We start from the raw sequence: 23734 nt of genomic DNA, 5'->3' as shown, positions 1-23734 counted from the left end.
TGAAACCTTTCTGGACACACACAGAGAATAGGGGTGTGACAAGCAGAGACCATTATCCTTCATGGACACACAAAAAGACAGCAACACCAATGGCAGAAAATTCTTTTATCAAGTTTCACAGAATAAAAATATATGGATGCCCCCATTCCCTTGCCCCAAACCCAGGGCATTTGCCCCCAAAGGGGTCTGAACCTGAGACAGGAGCCTAGGCGAGGGCTTCTCCTCCCAAGGCTCTAAAGCCACTCCCCCCCCCACCCCCGGATGCTCTGTTCTAAAGCTGCCAGGAAGAGGGTTGGCAAGGATAAGGCAAAGGTGAACCTGAGGAGAGAGGCTCCCCCAGGGCAGGCATGAGGAGATAAACTGGGCCTCAGCCCACCCCTAGTCCAGGATGCAAAGGTGGGGAGGTGAAGTGGCTTAACAATAGGACCTTCAGGCCCAGGAGACATAAGGCTAACTGCAGGTTGGGGTCTCCAGCTCCCCTCCTCTGCGAGTCTCACTCATTGCCAGAAGCCCTACCACTGTCAAGTGAGAGGAAAGAGTGGGCTGGGCTGGGCTGGGCTGAATTGAGTCAGGCCATTGCCTAGGCTGGGGGCCCGATGTTCCCCTGTGCTTAAGACGAGTGCCTCAGACTCCCACTGGAGGTGTGTATGTGTGTACGTGGGCTGGGGGGCAGCTCCCTTCCTTTTCCCTGGGAGCTAGACGAGGGAGAGAGAGGAAGCAGGCCACCTGGCCTCTAAGACCCTCTGACTCCTGTCCCTCTCACATGATCCCACAGCAGGGCCGCTTCTCAGCAGGGGCCTCCTCAGCAGGGGCAGTAAGCTTCAGCAGGGGAGGGTCCCCACTTGCTGAGGTGTAGTATACTGCTGTTGGAGGGAGTCCAGCGTGCTGGGCTTCAGCACACGGTAGTCCCTCAGCCCCTGAGCCCCCAAGGTCCTCAGCCACAGGACGTTGAAGCTTGGCAGCAGCCCGCTGACGCTTGAGATCAGCCAGTGTATGGTGTGCCTTGTCCCGAGTGAGGGGTCCAGGCACAGGTGGCTCCTGTGTGGCCAGCTGGTAGGAGACACTTCTGTCCAGCCTCTTGGAGTACAGGTGTCTGCTAGGGGGGCCTGGGGCCACCCCTGCACTGCCATTTCGATGTCTCAGGGCCTCAAGGTCTGTCTCCTGCAGGCAAGAAAGGAGTCCAGGCAAAATTTAGGAGGGTCAAACAGGGAATGGGGCCTATGGCTAGAGATAGGCAAAGCACATGAAAAATGGGCCTGGGGGATGTAACTGAGGGATGGGTGATGTAAATGGGGCAGGAGGTCAGAGGATGGGATGGACACAAACAATGAGGTAAGGAAAGAGGTAGGGCCTCAGGGCCTGGCCCCCTCACCACAGCCTGTGGCTGGAGCTCAGCATCTGTCTGCTTATCCTCATCCTCTTCTGGGGGTTCAGTGGCAGTGGAGGGCTGCTGTTGCCACACAATGGCCTCACGTGCATGCTCTTTGCGGTACAGGTGGGTACGCTCTGTCAAGCTCACTCTACGTACAACCTTCCTGAAGTGGGGGAGACAAGGACCCCCCCTTGAGCTCCCTGCCTGGTCTCTGGAAGGCAGAGTTTGCATCCCTGACACCCCACCATCCCCCAGTCAGTTTTCTTAGCCTCCTGAGCCAGGCCACAGTCAGGCACTGGCCCAGGGCCCAGCACAGGAGAAACTCCACCCCCCCACCCCAAGGAACACCTCCCTAGGACTTCCTCCCTCTGGACTCTGCCCTAGAGCCTCAAGCTGGGCTGGGGGAGGTGCCCCAGGGGCAAGAATGGGGGCAAGAGTACATGACCCCTGGAACAACTCTGACGCCATCACAGGTCTCTTGGGTCAGCTAGTACAAGGGGTTCTAGAATGGGAAACCATTCTCTGAGGGGCAAAGGCTGGGCCATTGGGGCAGGCTTTCAAACCCAGCTGGGAAGGGAGATGAGCCTCTTCAGACCAAAGACTGAAAACTCAAGAGGGGAAAGAAGGGGAGGCAAAGGGGGAGAAGCAGGGAAGGAAGCTGGGGAAGGGAGAAAGGGAAGGAAACAACTGAGCACGTACTATGTGCCAGGCACTGGGCTGAGGTTTTGACAGAGACCTCATTTAATTCTCTCAACAACCCTGGGAGGTAAGAGCAATCATGACACACATTTGAAGGCTGAGGAGACTGAGGAAACAGCAGAGGTTAGGTGACTTGCCCAGGATCACCCAGCTACATTTGAACTCGGGTCTTCCTGACTGCAGGCTCAGCACCCTATCCACTGGGCCCCCTGGTTGCCTCTAGGGGGATGAGGAGGATGGAAAAGAAGGGATAGGGCTGGATGGTGGCCTCCTGGACTAACTCTCCTGTCAGTCTGAACTGACATGCACCTTGGCCAGTCAACCACTCCAAGGCATTCTGGACCAGTCGGGTCCTTGTAGGCAAGGGGCAGAGTCCTTGATACCAGGGGAGGAGGATGGTGCCTTCCAGGAGAATGTGGGAAGAAGGGGAAAGGAAATGGATAAACTAGGACAAGCAGGAGGAGGAGAGAAAGGAGGCTGGCTGGGTGTTGGGAGACTGGAGATGGGGAGACGGGGGCGGGCGGAGGGGGCAGCAGGAGGAAGGTGGGGGGATGGCAAAGGAGGGTCATCAGAGGGGATGCTGGTGGAAGTCTGGGGGCAGAGGTAATGACTGAGCAGCCCCAGGGTGTGGGGTCCCCCCAGTGGCAGGCCCCGGGATAAGCAGGCTGGACCGTGGCTATGGCCTCACCCGCGGCTGCCTGCACTGGAGGTTCGTCTCTGGAGCAGGGAGCCCGAGCCCCGGTGGCGGTCGTGGGAGCGCATGATAGCTTCATGCTTGTGCTTAAGCTCGAGCAGCTTGGCCCGCACCTCTTCATCCCCACACACATCTAGGGGAACAGCAAAAGGAAGGTCCCTGATCTGGGAGTCTTGCACCCTTCCCTTGGCAGTGCCCTTGGTGCCCTAGTGGACTCCTGGGGAGCCCACTCACTCACCCAGGGGCGTCTCATCCAGCAGTGACTTCCCATTCAGATCAGCTCCATGGGCCACCAGCAGCTCCACCAGATGCACCTGTGAGCACAAGCCAAGCTGCCCCTAACACTGCCCTGATGCAGCAGAGAGGGCTCAGCAGCTTCCTGCCCGGCCCTCCCCTCCCCACTCACCTGGCCCCAGCAGGCTGCTGCATGCAGTGGCTCCCAACCATCTTGGTCCTTGGCGCTCAAGTTGGCCTTGTGCTCCAGCAACAGCTCAGCGGCCTCCAGGTAGCCATTGGCTGAAGCAATGTGCAACTAGGGGTGGGAGCCTGGGCTGAGGAAGTCCCATCAGCCCAGGGATAGACAAACTTCCCCTTCCCCCCCCCCGCCCCCGTCCTGCACCCCTAACATCCTTGTCCTAAAGAGTGAAGGAAGCCTGGGAAGCATGAAGCTGGAGACAGGGAGCTCTCCCCTCCTCAGAGTACTCAGGGGCCCAGACTGATTCAGTACCCTAGGTCTACTTCCAAGTTGTCCTCCAACAGGCCAGAGATACACATATTGTGGTTCCTTCCCCCTTCACCCTCTTGGTCCTTACCAGCTACACAAGGGGCCTGATCAGTGTGGGCCCATGGTCTCTGCCTTGGCCCTTACCAGTGTGGCCCCATGATCCTGGGGAGCATTGATGTCAGCCCCAGCCTGGAGAAGGCTCCGGATATCTTCCACCATGTGTAGCTCAGGCACTCCCCGTGCCTCCTCGATACTCTCCTGAGTGATGCCTAGGGAATATTGAGCTTGGGTTTGTTCCAGAACCTAACATCCCCACTAGCTCCACCACCCCATATTATTCCTATGTTTATACCAGGCCATCAGCTTGCTTAATACCAGCCTTGACTACCCTAGATAAGCATTTCCACTCACCTTGCTCAGCCATAGCTGTCTCAATGGAGTCCAAAGTCAACTCATCCTCACACAGGTCATAAGGCATGTTCCCATCCGTGTTGATGGCCAGCAGGTTGGCACCACTGCGGAGGAGGGGAGAGCTCTCCTATCTGTCCTTCTAATCCTGAATTCTCCCTCCTGAGGAGCCAGGAAGGAAAAGTACTGTCTCTTTTACACAAATTCCTCTGGAGCTCACTGTGCCCAGCCTGTTTTCAGGACAGGTGATCCTAGCCAACCCCATGGATTCCAAGCCTGACTTTCTCCTGACCCCACAATCTAGCTGCTTTTCAACTAGTCTACACTGACTCCCAAACAAAAGCCAATGAGGGAACTGCACTGTCCTGATGTGTACACGTTGGGGGTGGCGGGCAGTTGAGCAGTCAATTAACCTATTCCTACCACATGGGGGTCTCTCCTGATCATACTTCTCCCCAAGATTCACACTGTATGGGTTCACTCAGATCTGGCTGTAGTCTTCTCCAGAGAGGTATTGATTTGAGAGAACAGCATTCTCAAACTGGTCCTCAGCCCCATCAGTGGATCCCCCGACAAGGTGGCTGGTTGACCTTGCAACAGCTGTAGTGGCAGGATATCTGGGACCTGGTCTAGCACCATGAGCTCTGCTATTTCATCCTGATTATGGGCTTCTAGGTGGAGCCAGTGAGGGGCCAGTTCAGGTTGGCTTTGGGCCCCACAGCAAGGTGAGGCCCCAGGGAGACAATACAGCTAGGTAACACAGTGGATAGAGTATTGGACTTGAAATCAGGGAGACATGAGTTCAAATCTTCCTTCAAATCTTTACTACGTATGTGATCTTTGGGCAAGTCACTTAACCCCTGTTTGCCTTGGTTTCCTCAACTGTAAAATGGGGATAATAATAGTATCTACCTCCCAGGGTTCTTGTGAAATCTAATGAAATAATATTTGTAAAGTGCTTTACAAACCTTAAAGTGTTATATAAGAAGATGCTATTATTATTCTCAGAAGGGATGATGCTGGTTTTCTTTCAAACTGAAGCAGGACTTAGGGGCAGCTAGGTGGCACAGTGGATAGAGCACCATCCCTGGATTCAGGAGGACCTGAATTCAAATCCAGCCTCAGACACTTGATACATACTAGCTGTGTGACCCTTGGGCAAGTCACTTAACCCCAATTGCCTCACCAAAAAAACCCACCAAAAAACAAACTGAAGCAGGACTTGCAGGAAGCCATTAGCCATAGCTGTTTTCCATGGAAGCCCTGTAGGATTCTGCCTGCTGCTGCTCCCATGGGAAGGTTGCCTGCTTTGTGGGGAGGGCCTGCAACTATGTGGGCCAGGGCCTGGCTCAGTTTCTCTGTCTTGTGGGCCAAATCTTGGCCTGGCAGCATGATTTTCTATCAAGACCTGTTAGGGAGCCAGTGGCTCTCCCAAGTGGAGCAAACTCAGTGTCTCTCCTACCCAGATGAAGACCCTCTTAACTTATCTCCCCACAACCTTTGTATTGACTCTGCTGGCTATGCACTCTTCCGGGGGTCTGGTTCCCATTGACCTTAGGGCCAGGTGAGAGAAAAGCCCGCAAAAAGATAGAGACTTAGCTCCAAACACTCCTCTTAGTTGCATTTTGTTGGCAGATCTGCAAGCCAGAAACCTGGGGCTCAGGTTACCTGTCGACTATCTGCCCATTAAACATTTACATCAGGCTTGCTTGCCTACCTGTCCACCTGCCCCAATGGGAGCAGCTGCTTGCTGATTCCTGGGAGCAGGGCAGGGGTAAGCAGTTCAAGAAACAAACTAAGCCAGCCTATTGAGACCAGGGGCTGGAGACAGTTATGAATTTTTTTAAATATTGAAGACTGATGTACTGATTCTAAAGGCCACAACTCCCAAAGAAGGTAGGTAGGCAGACCAAAGACACTTGTCCCTGGACATTAATTCAATAAGGAAGACTAACAAAAAGCAACAGATTACTCATCTCTGGGGCAAACCTATGAGTGACAAAAATCCAGGGCAATTATCCACAAAAAGCATCCTGTGTTAACTTTTCTGTGGATAGCTGTCCTGGGTTTTTGTCATCCTATGTAGGATACACTATTATAGAACATAATAGCAATAAGGGACTTGAGAGGGTAAATAACCACACTTTTACTGGAACCATGGATTTTCTCCATAACATCTCCAACGAGTAGTCACTGTTAACTTCTGTTGAAACATCACTGACAGAGAACTCTTGGCTTGTCAGAGGATAGAACTTTCCACTTTTTGGACAGCTTCAGTGTAAAGAATTTCTTCTTTACACTGAAATGAAATGTCTCTTTATAATTTCCATTTCTTACTCCTAGTTCTACTTTCTGAGGCCAAGGAGAACCAGTTTAATCCTTCCATACAATAGTCCTTCAGATATCTGCAGAAGATAAGTATGTTCCCCCTAAATCTTTCCTTCTCCAAGCTAAACACAACTAGACCCACTGAAGTTAAAGTCCTCTCACTATACTGGTTTCTCACCTCTGAATACTTCAGCTTGTCAATGTCCTTTCTAAAATGTGATGCCCCAAACTGGACACAATGCTCCTGCTGTCTAACCTGGGCAGAGTGCAGCAGACTCCTCTGTGCTGGACATTCTGTTAATACCATCTCATGGATCAGTAGCCACTTTAAATTGTTGGCTCACACTGAGCTTTCTCACTCTGAAGTTTCCAGGATCTTTTTCACAGAATCACAGAATTTCAGAGGCAGAAGGCCATCTAAGCCCTAGCTTCTTAAACTGTGGGTCGTGACCCCATATGAAGTCATATAACTGAAACTGGGTGTCACAAAAAAAATTGGCAACAGTAAAAAGTTATGTATAACTATTTTATATACCTATATACCTGGGGTTGCATAAAAATTTTTTGAGCAAAAAGGGGTCCAGAGTGGACAAAGTTTAAGAAGCCCTGAACTAGGCCAAGCCATACCCTGTGCAAGGAATCCCCATTAAGAGAGACTTGAGAAGCTGTGATCCAGCCTCTCTGAAGATTTTTCACCTATGTAAAGAGCTATGCAGACAGATCCCCTTCATTCTATATTTGTTCAGTCAATAGTCTCCCTTCTCAAATATTCCTGAAACACTCTGCACTTTCTTTGTCACTTTCATTTTAGCCCCAAATCACATTATCTTTATTGGCATATGTATCCACCACTAGAATGTGCCTTAGAAGCAAGGACTGTTCTTATAACTCTTTATATGATTAAAGTATGGGAGCAAAAACCAGAAGGCTTTGTGGACACAGAGGATGTTTTTATCACAGTTACATACTGATGGCAAAGGCTACAGAAGAAAAAGGAAGATTTGGGAAATGAAGAGCTAGTTCCAAAGGAGATTATCCAAAAAAAGGATTTAGATTGCTAGGCTATAGCTTAAAATACAGGAATGACATTCTCTTGCCTAGGGATATAGTGTATCTAACAAGAGTTGGTAAGAATATGTATGCTTATAATATGAAAATATCTTTTGCATGACTTCATAGGTATTAAGAGTATCATGTTTCTTGCCTTCTCAATGGGTGGGGGAGTAGTGGGGGAATTTGGAACTGAAAATAATTTGTTTTAGTTTTTACAGGGCAATGAGGGTTAAGTGATTTGTCCTAGGTGACACAGCTAGTAAGTGTCAAGTGTCTGAGGCCGGAATGAACTCAGGTACTCCTGAATCCAGGGCTGGTGCTCTATCCACTGTGCCACCTAGCTCCCCCCGCCCCATTATAAAAAAAGAATGTATACACCTAAAGTTTTGCAAATCAAATCAAAAGGCTGTCATGGGTAAAATCTAGAAGTCCCACAACAAGAGGAAACCCAACAAAGAAAAATACAACAATCATTCAAAAAGAATAAGTTTGAGCACTAATGAATGAACTCAGGGTCACAAAAAGTTTGGAAGCTTTTAATAAAAAAACAGAGATCTTGGTATACAATGTTCTAAAAGGCAAAAGATATGGGCTTAAACCCAAGGATGGCGGCAGCTAGGTGGCACAGTGGATAAAGCAGCAGCCCTGGATTCAGGAGGACCTGAGTTCAAATTAGGCTTCAGACACTTGACACTTATTAGCTGTGTGACCCTAGGCAGATCACTTAACCCTCATTGCCCCACAAACAAAACAAAACAAAACAAAACAAAACAAACCAGGATAATTCATCCTACAAAGTTGAGCATAATCCTACAAGGGAAAAAATGGAGCATTAATGGAATAGAGGATTCAAGCATTCTGATCACCCCCCCCCCAATTCCAGGGCAATAAGGGTTAAGTGACTTGCCCAGGGTTACACAGCTAGGAAGTGTCAAGTGTCTGAGGCCGGATTTGAACTCAGGTCCTCCTGAATCCAGCGCCTGTGCTTTATCCACTGTGCCACCTAGCTGCCCCCGATTTTTTATTTTTAAAGAGCTTAAGCAGGAATTTAGAAACACAAATACAAGAGTACAATGAAGGCTAGAAAGGGAAATTTATTTGAGCAACTGGAAAATGAAGTGTGATGATGTAGACTAATAAGGGAGAAGACATAAGCGCCCCTTGAGACTTTTAATGTCTTTAAAGGGTACTAGGAGGATTTCCAGCCAAGATGTCTACCTTAAGGGAAGGCAAGCTGCCTAGGTCCTACACACCTAGCAAATCCCTTAAGTTTTCACCAGTCCAAATAATGATAAAAAAAATTAAATGAGAAACTATGGTAAATGATATCTATCTCCCAAGAACTGTACAAAAGGTCAGATATCAGTCCAGGAACAAGCAAGAAGAGCCTGCTTTCTTCCCCTCCTACTTTACCCTATCCCTTACTCCCACCTCTCAAAAAAGCCAGCACCTTTCAGTAAGACCAGAGACAGGATATATGGAGCCTCCAAATCTCTGTGTCTCAGGGCACCAAGAATATGTGAGAATCAGGGTGCCACCCCCCCTGCTGAGAAAGACATTGTGAGAACCAGGGCAGCGCCACCCTGAGGAGAAAGCATGTGACTAATATCTGGAAGTTACATCTATTCATAGAACCACCTGTAAGTCATGTCAATCAATGGCACCAGCCAATTAGCTTGGAGCTGTATGTGGAGACTGCCCTTCTTGTTTCCTGCAGGGAACTTCTGCTCGAGGAGAATAGGGGATCTTTCTTTCAGTTGGAGGTCTTGGCGGTGTTGGCTGCAGGGCCAGGGTAGCTAGTCTTTTTCTTTCTGAACTCCACGTGTCCTTCCTCTCTCTTTAGATAACTTCTAATATATTTTAATAAATGCTTAATTGGATCCACCAATGTCACAGAGAGGGAAAACCTGCTGCATGGGCAACAGCTTGTTTTCTATATTGATCCACCCAGGTCAGCACCTTGGAGAGGACACTCCAGCTACTCCTCATGGGGTAGATACAACAGGGGATGCGGCAGTTACCGGTTATAAGTCACTTGCCTGACTGACGTAGAGCTTGATGCCAGGGGCTGCATTCAAAGGTAGGAGGAATGATCGAGTTCCACTGGACAGCTACCGCCTGCCTTAAGCTGGGCAAAACCCAGCCAGTAAGGTGTTGTCCTGTCACGGTTCATCTTCCTCACTGGGTGCATGGGGATTAAGGTTACGGCCTGACAGATGAACTGAAGCATTGGCACCAGCAAACAATAAAGTTAACTCACAGTCCAAGCTACCTGTCCTAAAGTTGGGCAGTTGGAATGTCCGGACTATGATGACCGGACTCTCAAACGACTGATGGCATCAATCTGCATACCCGGTCGGACGGAGGCCTGTTCAACGTTTCACGTCTGAGATTCAAAACCAGATTGAGAGGTAGCACCCTTGGAGACCTGCTTTTTGCCGACGATGCCGCACTTGCCTGTCACTCAAAGTGTGAATTGCAGACCTTGATGGATCGCTTCTCCCAAGCTTGCACGGACTTTGGCCTAACCATTAATCTTAAAAAGACGAAAGTCATGTGTCAGAGTGCTATGTCGCCTCCATTGATACACATCGGTAGCTACCAGTTGAATGTCGTAAGCCAATTCTCGTATCTTGGCTCTGGACCTGCCCTGGGTTTTTTTTTTTTTTTGTCACTTGATTCTGAGATCAATCAGAGGATTGGGAAAGCTACTTCAAACATGTCTAAGCTTGCCAAGCATGTCTGGGCAAACAGAAAACTGACAAGACGAACCAAATTTGCCGTCTATAGAGCATGTGTCCTGAGTACCTTACTGTATGGCAGCAAAACATGGACTACATACACTAGACAAGAGAAGAAGCTTAACAGCTTCCACATGCGCTGCCTTCGCCGTATTCTTGGCATATCTTGGTCAGATAGGATCACCAACACAGAAGTGCTCCAATGTACGCAACTTCTGAGCATCTACATGCTACTGAAACAAAGACGGCTGCACTGGCTTGGTCATGTGCACTGTATGCAAGACGGGTGCATTCCTAAAGACCTACTCTATGGCGAGTTAGCCTCAGGCCAAAGACCTGCTAGATGCCCCCAGCTTCACTACAGAGATGTATGCAAGCGAGACTTGAGGGCTCTGGGAATAGACACCGGCAGCTCCATCCAGATGGAGTTCAGTACTCAGGAGCAGCTTGAGAGCAGCTAAGATGGGTCTCCAAGCTCTGGAGGAAGAAAGACAAACGAGACGCAGGAACCGACGGGCAACAGAGAGTGCAGTTTTCTGATGTCCTCGTTGCGGCAGGAGCTGCGGCTCCCGTATCGGACTGCACAGCCACACTGTGGCCTGTGGCTCTTCAAGGTGCTGATCCATGGTCGTCCGCGACTGGTGGAAGCCTACTACTACTATAAGCTTCTAATTTCTTTCTTTCTTTCTTTCTTTCTTTTTTTTGTTTGCTTGTTTGTTTTTTTGGCAGGGCAATGGGGCTTAAGTAACTTGCCCAAGGTCACACAGCTAGTAAGTGTCAAGTGTCTGAGGCCAGATTTGAACTCAGGAACTCCTGAATCCAGGGCCAGTGCGCTATCTACTGCGCCACCTAGCTGCCTCTAAGCTTCTAATTTAAGGCGACCACACATTAGATTTTAGTCATGGCAATTAGATTTTTTTTTTGGGTGGGGCAATTGGGGTTAAGTGACTTGACCAGGGTCACACAGCTAGTAAGTGTTAAGTGTCTGAGGCCGGATTTGAATTCAGGTACTCCTGAATCCAGGGCCGGTGCTCTATCCACTGCGCCACCTAGCTGCCCCATAGCAATTAGATTTTAAACATCACAAATAGACCCAGTCATCCTCCCCAAAGAAGCCCCAGGATAATCAGAAATCTCCAGGGAGTCTTAGCAGATATCAATCAGTGCAATGCTGCCCAGTGTGGTGCAGCATGCTCACATTGGGACAGCCCAGGCTCAGGGTCTCTGAGGTCCCTAACACTCTGTGAGATGCCAAAGAGGACCCTGAAGATCCAGAGTTTGACCTCAAAGATCAAGAGGGGTCTAAACCTGGGAGGCAGAGGTCTGTCATGACTCAACAGTACAGCAGAAGGTAGAGGCTGGTACTAGTACAATGCTGAAATTAAGCAACTGAAACTGCAAAGTCAAAGAAAATACCCACAAGTATCAATAATTATTGTAAATCTGACTCCATTAACAACCACAAAGGATGAAATGAACGGAGACAGAAAATAAAATAAAAGCTCTGGAAAAAAATAATTGCAAGGAGAATAATTAGGAGAGAAAGTGGTAAACATCATCCAAGAAAGAGAATCCCTGAACACAAGATTATTACAAACAGACATCAGTGACTCCATGAGACAGTAAGAAATATTAGAACAAAACCAAAAGGTTAAAAAAAATAGAAGAAAATTTAAGTATCTGATAGCAAAAACAATAGATCACAAAAACAAGTCAAGGAGAGAGATTTAATGATCACTGGACTCCCTGAAAAACATGATTTTAAAAAGTCTGGGCATGATATTTCAAGAAATCATAATTGAAAACTTCCCAGATTTATTAGAATCAAAGAATGACATAAAGAAAGAATCCACCAATTTTCCTTTCTTATAGGCATACCAGAAGGAATAGTTCCAGGAATGTTATAGATAAAAATCTAGAATCCCCACAACAAAGAAAAAAATACAACAAGCATCCAGAGAGAAGCAGTTCGAGTACCAAGGAACTACAATCAGGTTCACAAAAGACCGGGCAGCTTCTACTTAAAATAGGGTCATGAAGAGTCAGACATGAGTAAAATGACTGAACAATAACAAAACCTCACTCCCTCCCTGCAGTGCTTGCTGTTCCTAAAATGAGATATTCTATCACCCACTCTGTTTTTTCCCTATGCCTGGTATACTCTCCATCCTCATTTCTTCCTCCCCATTTCATTGGCTTCCTTCAAATTACAGCTAAAATCCAACCTTCCACTGGAAACCTTTCCTGATCCACCTTAATGCCTTTCCCTTCTGATTATCTCCAATTTGTCTTGTATATATATATATTTATATTGTTTGGGTGTAGTCATTTGCATGCCGTCTCTTCCACTAGTCTGCTGAGTTCTTGAGGACAGGGACTTTTTTGGGAGAGTGGGGGGTATCTTTCATTGTATCTCCAGTATAGTGCCTAGCACACAGTAGACACTTAGCAAATGTTTACTGACTAATACTCTTTGGATATAGTTGTTCAACCAATTCTGAATCCAAATGTCAGCACTAACACCCCACGTATACATTTCTCCATTTTGTTCATAAGTGAGAGACTTTGCCATTGTTGAAATCCAGGCACACTATGTCTACAGCATTAATCTCTATAATAAGGATCTAGTGATTCTATCAAAAATTAAAGAACTGAGGTTCATGTGGGATGGTTTTATCAACTTATGCTGCGTCTCAGTGATTGCTGTTAACATTTTGGAGGATGGATATGTTCTAGAATTTTGTGGGAGCTCAACATCAAGCTCACCAGTCTATATTTTTAAAAATTCACTATCTTTCCATTAAAAATAATCAGGGGGGGGCAGCTAGATGGCGCAGTGGATAGAGCACCGGCCCTGGAGTCAGGAGGACCTGAGTTCAAATCCGGCCTCAGACACTTAACACTTACTAGCTGTGTGACCCTGGGCAAGTCACTTAACCCCAACTGCCTCACTAAAAAAAATAAATAAATAAATCAGGGGGTGGGGCAGCTAGGTGGTGCAGTGGATAAAGCACCGGCCCTGGATTCAGGAGGACCTGAGTTCAAATCTGGCCTCAGACACTTGACACTTACTAGCTGTGTAACTGGGCAAGTCACTTAACCTTCATTGCCCCACCAAAAAAAAAAAGTCAGGGGGGAAAAATAATAATCAGGGGACCAGCTAGGTGATGCAGTAGATAAAGCACTGGCCCTGGATTCAGGAGGACCTGAGTTCAAACCTGGCCTCAGACACTAGACACTTACCAGCTGTGTGACTCTGGGCAAGTCACTTAACCCCAATTGCCTCACCCCATACATGAATGCATGAATGAATGAATGAATGAATGAATGAATGAATAAAGTCAGTAGGTATTCTCTTACCATCTCCTCACCTATAATCAGTTTCAATTTTCTTCTATCCACATTTATTCTATCCTTCTGAGTTCCAACCAAAACAAAATAATAGGGCAGTTTTACTTCTTTTCAGCAGAACAATAATAGCCAAAACATTATGTCTATTCCTTCTACTTTATTCTCTGAACATAGCTTTTCAATCCCTGTTGTACTTAGCATTTTCACAAACTTTAGTTCTCTTTCCAGTACTATTCCATTCTTGTACGCCTTTTTAGTTACAATCACATGCTGCTGCTTTTGGAGCTAAGCTTGACAGGTATGTTGTGAAGCTCTAATAGTCCTTTTTCCTCATCAGAATTTTATTCTTCAATACATTCCATCTTTCTTGAGCTTCCCTCTCACTCACTTTCTTTAATTTTTGGGAAATGACTATAAGGTAAGTCAAGCATTTATCCCTGTGCTTTAAACATAATGAGGCTTGCACTACAGCAGATATTTACTTGTGACCAATCTTTGTGTTAAGCTTTGCGATCTGTATTAGAACTTTATTATCCATTTGCTCTGATTCTTCAGATGGTATATGATATATTCCCTCAAAAATATCACTTCTGTTTCTCCCTTTATCCATCATGCTTCCTTCACTCAGGTATGTGGATTTCCATTATCTCTCCCCCCCCCCCGCCCCCAGGGCAATGAGGGTTAAGGGACTTGCCCAGGGTCACACAGCTAGTGTCAAGTGTCTTAGGTCCTCCTGAATTCAGGACCAGTGCTTTATCCACTGCGCCACCTTGCTGCCCCCTTCCATATTATCTTCTTTTTTTTTTTTAATTTTTTTTTAATTTTTGCAGGCAATGGGGGTTAAGTGACTTGCCCAGGGTCACACAGCTAGTAAGTGTCAAGTGTCTGAGGCCGGATTTGAACTCAGGTACTCCTGAATCCAGGGCCGGTGCTTAACCACTGTGCCATCTAGCTGCCCCTCCATATTATCTTCTTGACACAAGAAGCTTCTATCAGATGGTTTATTTTCAAACAGCAAAATTTGCCTCCCCCCACCAGCTGAGAATTAAAGGAAAACAAAACCCATGCTACAAGCATGTATAATCAAATAAAAATTTTCACTCTGGTCATTTCAAAAATATTTGTCCCATTCTGCATCTGAGACCTTCATCTCTCTATCAGGAGGTGGGCAGCATGTTTTATCATTAGTTCTTTGGTCCTTTGATCAAAGTATGTAATTCTTTCAAAGTTGCTACCATATTGATATCACTGTATAAATTGTTCTCCTGGTTCTGTTCATTTCACTTTGTATCAATTTATACATGTCTTCCCAGGTTCCTCTGAAACTGTCTCATAATTTCTTACAGTGCAAGAGTATTCCATCACATTTATGTAATACAACTTGTTCAGGCATTCATCAATGTATGGGCACCCCTTCAGATTTCCATCCTTTATCACCACAAAAAGAGCTATAAATATTTTTGTACATCCTGAGTTTGTTTTGCTTAGGATCAATTCCTCCCTGAATTTACCTGTCCTTTAATTCCCACCTCTCCCCTTTCCCTCCTATTTCGCTGTTGAGTGAAATGTATTTTTGTAACAACTGTGTATATATTCTTCCCTTCTTTGACCAGTAAGGTTCAAGTGTCAGCCAATTCTCTCCTTATCCCCTCCTTCTTGTTTGTATAAATGTCTCTTTGTGCTCTCTGATCATGTGAGATAATTTTCCCTAATCTTTCTCTCCCTTCCCTCCCTGTATCTTTCCCACCCCACTCCATGTCCCATGTATTCCTTTTTTCCTCCCTTCATTTTTAAGATCATGAAGACATAACAGAACTACTCACAGGACTTATCTAATTATAATTATACTCCCTCTGTGACCTGTGATAATGATAGGATTCAGAGGAGGCACATATAGCATCTCCCCAGATTATAGCGTAAACAGTTTCTACTTGTTAGTACTGCCCCTCACCCAACTTCTCCCAACCCACCCCCCATAAGGGCTCAGGTGATCACCCCATCAACCATCTATAAAAGCTATAGCCTTTTTCCTGTTCAAGGAGATATGTATCTCAGAGAACCATATCTCTGAAACTATCTCCCCTCCAGAGAAGTTTGATTTCTCTTGGTCTCCTTTCTCTAGCACCTAAATAAAAGATTATTTTATTCTAATTAGATTTGATCATTGACTGTTTTTGTTTTATCTTTTTAAGTTTCTTTTAACTCCTGTGTTTGAAGTTTCTACATAGCTCTGGTCTTTTTTGTTTTTTTTTAAACCAGGAATACTTAGAGATTCTATGTTTCATTAAGGGTCCATTTTTCCTCTGTAAGATGATACTCGGTTTTGCAGGGTAAGTTATTCTTGGCTGTAAGCCTATAATATCATTTTCCTTTGTGAATACTGTATTCCAATCTGCTCCCTCAAAGGGGTGGCTACTAAATCTTATGTGATCCTGACTGTGGCACCTCAGTCCTTGAATACTTTCTTTGTGGCTGCTTGTAGTACTTTTTCTTTGACCAGGAATTTCTGGATTTGGGTTATAAAATTCCTGACAGTTTTTGTTTTGAGGTTTCTTTTTAGGTAATGGCTGTTGGAATCTTTCTATTTCTACTTTGTCCTCTAGTTCTAAGAGATCTGGGCAGTCTCCTTTTAAGATTTCTAGAAATTAGATGTCAGGGCTCTTGTTTTGGTCACAGTGTTCAGGTAGTCCAATGATTCTTAAATTTTTCTCCTTGATCTATTTTCTGTCAGTTGTTTTTGCTATGAGATACCTTACATTTTCTTCTACTTTTTTCAGTCTTTTGACTTTGTTTTAATATTTCTTGTTTCATGGAGTCACTGGTTTCTAATTCTAATTTTCAGGGAGTTTGTTTTTTGAGCATTGTATTATTCCAGGATCTCAGGATGGGGCTTGTAAATTTTTAGAGCTCCCAGAGTGGTCTGATCCAGGACAAAAATGTGAACATCCTCCCACCCCACACCAAGGCCCAGGTCTGAGCTCTGCAAGTTCCTGACCTGGGTTTATATCTGAATGACATCAGACTGCTGCTGGACTCAACCAATATCAGCCAGCTGGGAAACTCTACTGGTTCAATGTGACACAACTGCAGGCTCCTATTTTGTTTATGATTCCTACCCTGGCTATTTCTCTGTAGATTTCAGATTAAGCTCAAAGCTGGAACTAAAACCCACTCTGTTCCCAGGGTCTAAGCCATTTTGCTGTTACTTACTTTTAAACACCACCCAAGATGCATACCCCCTTCTCCATCTGCCCTGGATCTGTGACCCCAAATTGGATAGTGGTCAACAAAACTACCAGTTGGCACCTATTGTCTCAGTGGCCAGGTGTGGGCCATGGGATATCACTCTATGAGTTTGGGACCTTTTCTTACTTGATATATATAGCCTTTCTTTGGGCAGCGGAGTGCTCTAAACACAGTGTACTCCTGCAGATCTCTTCCCCAGCATCCACAGACCTTTCTGCATGTGGTAACCTAAACTGAAAAAATGACTCACTGTAACTTTTTCTTGGATTTCCCCATCTGGATTAAGCCTGCTGAATTTTCTAGGTCTGTCTGGAGTTATGATGTTTTTTGTGGGGTTTTTTGTTTCATTTTGTTTTGGAGGAGAAGGCTGAAAATGAACTGTTCACTGAACTGTTTCCTGTTATTGTATCATCTTGGCTCCCCTTTCTAGGTTGGTTTATTTTTTTAAAATCATAAAAGTATTTTATTATTTTCCAGTTACATTTAGAGACAGTTCACAACATTTGTCTTCATAAAATTTTTAGTTCCAAATTTTTCTCCCTCCCCCCAAGACAGAAAGCAATCTGATATAGGTCATACATGTAGAATCACATCAAACATATCTCTGCATTTGTCATGTTGTGAAAGAAGCATCAGAAAAGGGAAAAACCTCAAGAAAGAAGAAAAAAGTAGAAACAGTATGGGTCAATCTGTATTCAGAAGCCACAGTTCTTTTTTTCTGGATGTGGAGAATATTTTCCATCATGAGTTCTTTGGAACTATCTTGGATCATTGTATTACTGAGAAGAGTTAAGTCTGTCACAGTTGATCATCACACAATGTTGTTACTGTGTACAATGTTCTCCTGGTTCTGCTCACTTCACTCAACATCAGTCTACTTAAGTCTTTCCAGGTTTTTCTGAAATCTGCCTCCTCATCATTTCTTACAGCACAATAGTATATTCCATTACATTAATATATCACAACTTGTTCATCCATTCCCCAATTGATAGGCATTCCCTTGATTTCCAATTCTTTGCCATAGACAGGTTTATTTTAAACAAGGTATGTTTCTTTCCTATTGCTATATGCCAGTGATTTCTATGAAGTCAAGGTCACCTCTTGTGTTCACACACACACACACACACACACACACACACACACACACACACAGAGCCATTAATGTTGATTTCAACTTTCCAGTTATTTTTTCCCCGAGAACAATAATTAATGTGCACTTTCTTCCACTCTTAATCTTCTATATCATACCTCCACATGATAACTATGTGTAAGCTGGGCATTCATCAACCCCTACCTTCTAACAGCCATTTTTAGTTTAAAGCTTTTTTTTTTGGGGGGGGGGGGACAGGGCAATGAGGGTTAAGTGACTTGCCTAGGATCACACAGCTAGTAAGTGTCAAGTGTCTGAGGCCGGATTTGAACTCAGGTAGCCCTGTATCCTGGGCCGGTGCTTTATCCACTGTGCCACCTAGCTGCCCTGGTTTAAAGCTTTCTTAACAAATCCATTCTTCCTAATCCTGGTGACAGAGTCTTCATCTCTAATGAACAGCATATATTCTGGTCTCTTAGGCCATGGTCTAGATAATCCAATCCTATTCTCTGTCATCCTCTGTTCGTTTCTTTTTTTTTTTGGTCTTTTTTTGGGGGGGGGACAAGGCAATGAAGGTTAAGTGACTTGCCCAGGGTCACACAGCTAGTGTCAAGTGTCTGAGGCTGGATTTGAACTCAGGTCCTCCTGAATCTAAGGCCAGTGCTTTATCCACTGTGCCATCTAGCGGCCCCTGTTCATTTCTCATACCTTCCTTTCTCATGTGAAATTCTAATTCACAAAACTTCTACCTGTGGCCCCAAGACCTACAATTTCCCACCCAAGATTTCACAATCCCCACATAATCTTTTCAGGGTTCTTCTTCCCTCCCCGCAAGCCATATCATTCATGCACACACAAATTGTTACAAGTGGTTAGGTTTATGAGTCTTTTGGCAGATTCTTGGTCACCACCCAACTACGCACCCTATAAAGATAGACCATCTCCTAAATTAGGTCTATATCCATACACACCTCTTGGTGCTGAGTTCCTGAACCAAGTCTCCTAGAGAAAAGAGAGATAAATCCTGCACTTGGAGAAGTTTTAAGGGACAGAATCATATGCTGTTGCACAAAACAACTATTCAGACTGTACAGGTCTTATGGAAAAGGGGTTGATTCTCCAGGAAGCCAAGTCCATCTTCCACTTGACAGTTCTGAAAATACTTGCATATTTGCTAACGAAACATCCCCAGTGTCTTCAACCAGTCCTCATATGGCGTTCTCTGCAGGCCCTTCATCACCTTGGCTACTCACCAGCATTATCAATGTCCACTCTATGCTGTGGCACCCAAAGTGAACACAAAGTTGCCCATGTAGTCTTATCAGGGCAAAGGACAGAAGCACTATCATCTTCCTGGGGCTGAACACTTTGTCCCTCTTAATGCTGCCTGGGACTGAATTCGTTTTTTGACTAGCATATTACACTTGGGCCTCATATGGAGTTTGCAGTGCACTAAAACTCCCAACTTTTTTCATATGGGTCATAAATCTGAGGGTTTTAAATATATATAAATATAACAAAAACAGCCCATCTCTTTAATACCAATACCCTAACTGTATGGCAGTATATCATGGAACACTACAAGAGAGAACAATGGATAAGCATAAAGAGGCTATAAATAGGCTGCGAGTTTTGACAAGGAAAAAAATCAATTACTGGAGTAAAGGATGTCATTAACCTAACTCACTATGTCTAAGCAATCCCAGACAATGCTTCGCATCGCATCTAGCCATCCATCAGGATACTGGGCCCTGACATGGGTACTGTGCCATTTGCCTGATGCTGTGTGAATCCTCCCCACAACAGCTTTCCAGCTCTTGATATTGCTCTGAGAATAACAATTAAATCAAGGTGACCATTATTACTGGGATGACAATCTACGGCCCTATATTTCCACAACCTCTGTGACTACCTAGACTAAAACTCCTCTTGGTCCCTATTCCCCTATATGTGTTGGAACTGCCTGGTTCTCCCACCTTTCCTTCTGAAATTACCTTCCATTCACAATGTGTATGTCTTATATGTGTACTCATTGAGAGCAAGGACCATATTTTTGTCCTTCTTTACATCCCAGTACTTAACACATTACCTGGTACCTAATAAGTACTTCATAAATGCTTCTGACTTACTGCCTCCTGTTAGAATCAAAGCTCTTTGATAGTGTCATCAAAAAGATAAAAAAGAAAGAAAAGGAGCTTGGGCAGTTCTATATATTCTCCTGTACCAGTGAACTGTATTTTCTGGCTTACATTCCCAGACTAGCCCCTGGTCAGTGTCTTGGAGCTCCTTCCCTTTCCCATAGCCAAGTCATGTCTTGCTTCAGTCAAGTCATGGTGACCTAGAGTAATAAGGTGATCAGTTTTGCCATCATGTGCAATGTGTGCAAGAAATGTGATTCTCACCCCTGGGCACATGACCTGGGGCCAGGAAGCTGTGAAGAAGCTGCAAGAATTAGGGACTAAGCCCTCTTTTCTACCAGCTGTACATCAATGACCTGCAGAACATTTGACCATGTGGAATTTTCTCAAGGAACAGTAGTGTGGGAGTGTGGATGTGCTGGTCAACAATGCTGCAATTTCCTTCAAAGCTACTGACACCATACCATTTCCTATTCAAGCTGAGGTGATAATGCAAACCATAATTTTTGGCACCAGGTTTATCTACAGAATTACTGCCTCTAATAAAACCACAACATAGAGTGGTGAATGTGTTTCTAGCATGATGGGCATACATTCTCTTAAAAGCTGCAGAAGGGGGCAGCTAGATGGCGCAGTGGATAAAGCACCAGCCCTCGATTCAGGAGTACCTGAGTTCAAATCTGGCCTCAGACACTTGACACTGACTAGCTGTGCAACCCTGGGCAAGTCACTTAACCCCAATTGCCTCACTAAAAAAAAAAAAAAAAAAAAAAAAAAAAGCTGCAGACTAGGACTACAGAAGTATCAGAGTGATGAAATCACAAGGGAAGAGCCAATGGGGCTCATAAGAAAGTCTGTGGAAGATACAAAGAAGGGAATTCATGAAAAGGAAGGCTGGCCTAAAAGTGCTTATAGACTGACCAAGGGTCTTGTCTAGAATCCATACCGGGTAGCTGAATTAGCAGAGGAAAAGGAATAAGATTCTTCTGAATGCCTGCTACCCAGGATGGGTGAGAACTGATATGGCAGAGCCTAAGGCTACCATAAATCCAAAAGGAAGAGCTGAAACCCAATTTATTTGGTTTTTACCCCCCTAGATGTTGCAGAACCTCATGGCCAGTTTGTAATGGAGAAAAAGGTTTAAAAATGTTAAACTTATTTTGTGAATCCATTCTAGTAATACTAGAATATTACATATCTTAGAATTGATTTAAATGTGCATTCAGAAAGAAATAAAAATAAAGGTGAATTTTGTAGCTTTACTAATTGTTATAACTAATTCCTATAAGGTATTCTCTTTGAGTTGAAAACTAATTATGTGAAAGATTTTGTAATGACTGAGATTTGTAAGCACTGCAGGAAAACCATGAACAATTTACATTGTTTAAATGGAATGAAAAGCTTTTTTTAAAAAAAAAAACTATAAATAAGGGAAAAGAACTCACTATTTGACAAAAAATGCTGGGAGAACTGGAAAATAATATGGCAGAAACTAGGCATAGAACAACATCTCATACCATATGACAAAATAAGGTCAAAATGGGTACATAAAGGGTGTTAACATAGGCAAATTAGGAGAGGAAGGAATAGTTTACCTCTCACATCTATGGAGAGGTTAAGAATTTATGACCAAACAAGAGACAGAGAATATTATGAAATGCAAAATGGATTGTTAAATTAAAAAGGGTTTGTACAAACAAAACCAATGCAACCAACATTAGAAGGAAAGCAGAAAGCTGAGGAAAAAATTTCTAATCACTGTTTCTGATAAAGGCCTAATTTCTAAAATATATAGAGAAGTGAATCAAATTTATAAGAACACAAGTCATTTCACAATTGAGAAATGGTTAAAGGATATGAACAACAGGCAGTTTTCTGATGAAGAAATTAAAGCTATCTATAGTCATATGAAAAAAAGTTCTAAATCACTATTGGTTACAGAAATACAAATTAAAATATCTCTGAGGTACCATTTCACACCTATCAAACTGGATAATATGGCAAAAAAGGAAAATGATAAATGTTGGAGATGTGGGAAAATTGGAATACTAATGTATTCTCTGTGAAGTTGTGAACTGATCCAACCATTCTAGAAAGCAATTTGGAACTATGCCCAAAAGGCTATAAAACTGCATACCCTTTGACTGAGCAATATTACTACTAGGTCTATATCCCAAAGAGATCATAAAAGGGGCACAGTGTAGGTGGCACAGTGGATAAAGCATTGGCCCTGGATTCAGGAGTACCTGAGTTCAAATCCAGCCTCAGACACTTGACACTTACTGGCTGTGTGACCCTGGGCAAGTCACTTAACCCTCATTGCCCCACCAAAAAAAAAAGAAAGAAAGAAAGAAAGAAAGAAAGAAAGAAAGAAAGAAAGAAAGAAAGAAAGAAAGAAAGAAAGAAAGAAAGAAAGCTGAAAAGTCTACCTACACCTTGCATTTATACACATATCACATCCCTCAAAGGGGCAGCTAAGTGGTGCAGTGTATAGAGTGCTGGGCCTGCAGTCAGGAAGACTCCTATTCCTGAGTTCAAATCTGGTCTCAGACACTACTTACTATCTGTATGACCTTGGGCCAGTCACTCTGCTTCAGCTTCCTCATCCATAAAATAAGTCAGAGAAAAAAATGGGAAACCACTCCAGGATCTTTACCAAAAAAACTCCAAATGGGATCATGGCAAATTAGACATGACAGACAATGACCGAAGAACCACACATTCCTCAAAGTTATCCATTAACTTTGTAGTATTCTAAGGTTTGTGTTTAGTTCTTCTATGTGAAGAATTTGTCCTCCTAACAGTGGCCTACTAAGTCAATTTTATGGGAGCTTACTACGACTGTAGCTAGTAAAGCCTCTACTTCCTTTTCCTTCCATGAGTGTTGCCTACTCTAATGTGCCCTGGACTAAGAGAATCTTAAGAGTTGAAAGGGGCCTTAAAGGAATCTAGTCCATCTTTCCATTTTAGGACAGGATTCTGCTCTCTAGCATCCATAGTTATTCTTTTTCTTTTTCTTTTTTTTTTTTAGTGAGGCAATTGGGGTTAAGTGACTTGCCCAGGGTCACACAGCTAGTAAGTGTTAAGTGTCTGAGGCCGGATTTGAACTCAGGTACTCCTGACTCCAGGGCCGGTGCTCTATCCACTGTGCCAGATAGCTGCCCCCATAGTTATTCTTTTAACTTCTGCCTGAATACTCCAGCACCAAGTGCCTGTTGGATATTTCATACTAGATGACTCAGAAACATCTCAAACTTGACATGTCCAAAACAGGATTCATTATCTTTCTCTCCAAACCCACACATCCTCCAAATTTTCACATATCTGTGGAGGGTACCATCACCTTCTCAGTCACCTGGGTTCAAAAGCTTAGCTTTCTCCTTGATGCCTTATTCTGTCTCACATCATGTATCTAATCTATTGTCAAATTTGCCATTTTTACCACCACAACATTTTGTGTATCTGGCCCCTTCCCTCCATTCATACAACTATCACCTTAGTTCAGGTCCTTGTCACTTTTCACCTGAACTATTGCAATGGTCTACTATAACTGGCCTCCTTGTCTCAAGTGTCTCCTTTCTCCAATCCAACTTTCACATAGTTGCCAAAGTGATTTTCCTTAAACACATACCTGACTGTCACTTCCCTACTTGGTAAATTACAATGGTTTTCTATTGTCTTTAGGATGTAAGTCCTGTTTTACTTTTAAAACCCTCCAAGACCTAGCATGACCTAACATATCTTACCAGCCTCTCTCACACTCCACCAGAAAAGGCCAAATTGGCCTTTTCTCTGGCTCACATGTGGTACTCTATCTCCTATTTCCATGCCTTTGCACTGGCTGTCCTTCATGCTTAGAAGACACTTCCCTTCTCACTTTTACCTCACAG

General features: G+C 44.3%; 1 protein-coding gene and 1 pseudogene across 5 annotated transcripts in view; one reads left to right on the top strand and one right to left on the bottom strand.

Moving 5' to 3' along the window:
* Window positions 1–98: 98 nt before the first annotated feature.
* Window positions 99–23734, bottom strand: part of PPP1R16A (protein phosphatase 1 regulatory subunit 16A) — a 116020-nt gene continuing 92384 nt past the window's right edge. For all 5 annotated transcript variants that reach the window (XM_043978100.1, XM_043978101.1, XM_043978099.1 and 2 more), the window contains 7 exons: window positions 3901–4004; window positions 3634–3758; window positions 3172–3297; window positions 3004–3079; window positions 2760–2898; window positions 1373–1535; window positions 99–1161 (listed from right to left, as the gene is read on the bottom strand). In XM_043978100.1, the coding sequence (XP_043834035.1) occupies window positions 760–1161; window positions 1373–1535; window positions 2760–2898; window positions 3004–3079; window positions 3172–3297; window positions 3634–3758; window positions 3901–4004 (1135 nt within the window). In that variant the 3' untranslated portion in view covers window positions 99–759. The remainder of the gene's footprint in view (window positions 1162–1372; window positions 1536–2759; window positions 2899–3003; window positions 3080–3171; window positions 3298–3633; window positions 3759–3900; window positions 4005–23734) is intronic.
* Window positions 20037–20988, top strand: LOC122736089 (annotated as a pseudogene).

This window comes from Dromiciops gliroides, chromosome 1, assembly GCF_019393635.1.
Source record: "Dromiciops gliroides isolate mDroGli1 chromosome 1, mDroGli1.pri, whole genome shotgun sequence".
NCBI lineage: Eukaryota > Metazoa > Chordata > Mammalia > Microbiotheria > Microbiotheriidae > Dromiciops > Dromiciops gliroides.
Note: the sequence above shows the minus strand (reverse complement) of the source record. Positions and strands in the feature narration are given on the sequence as shown.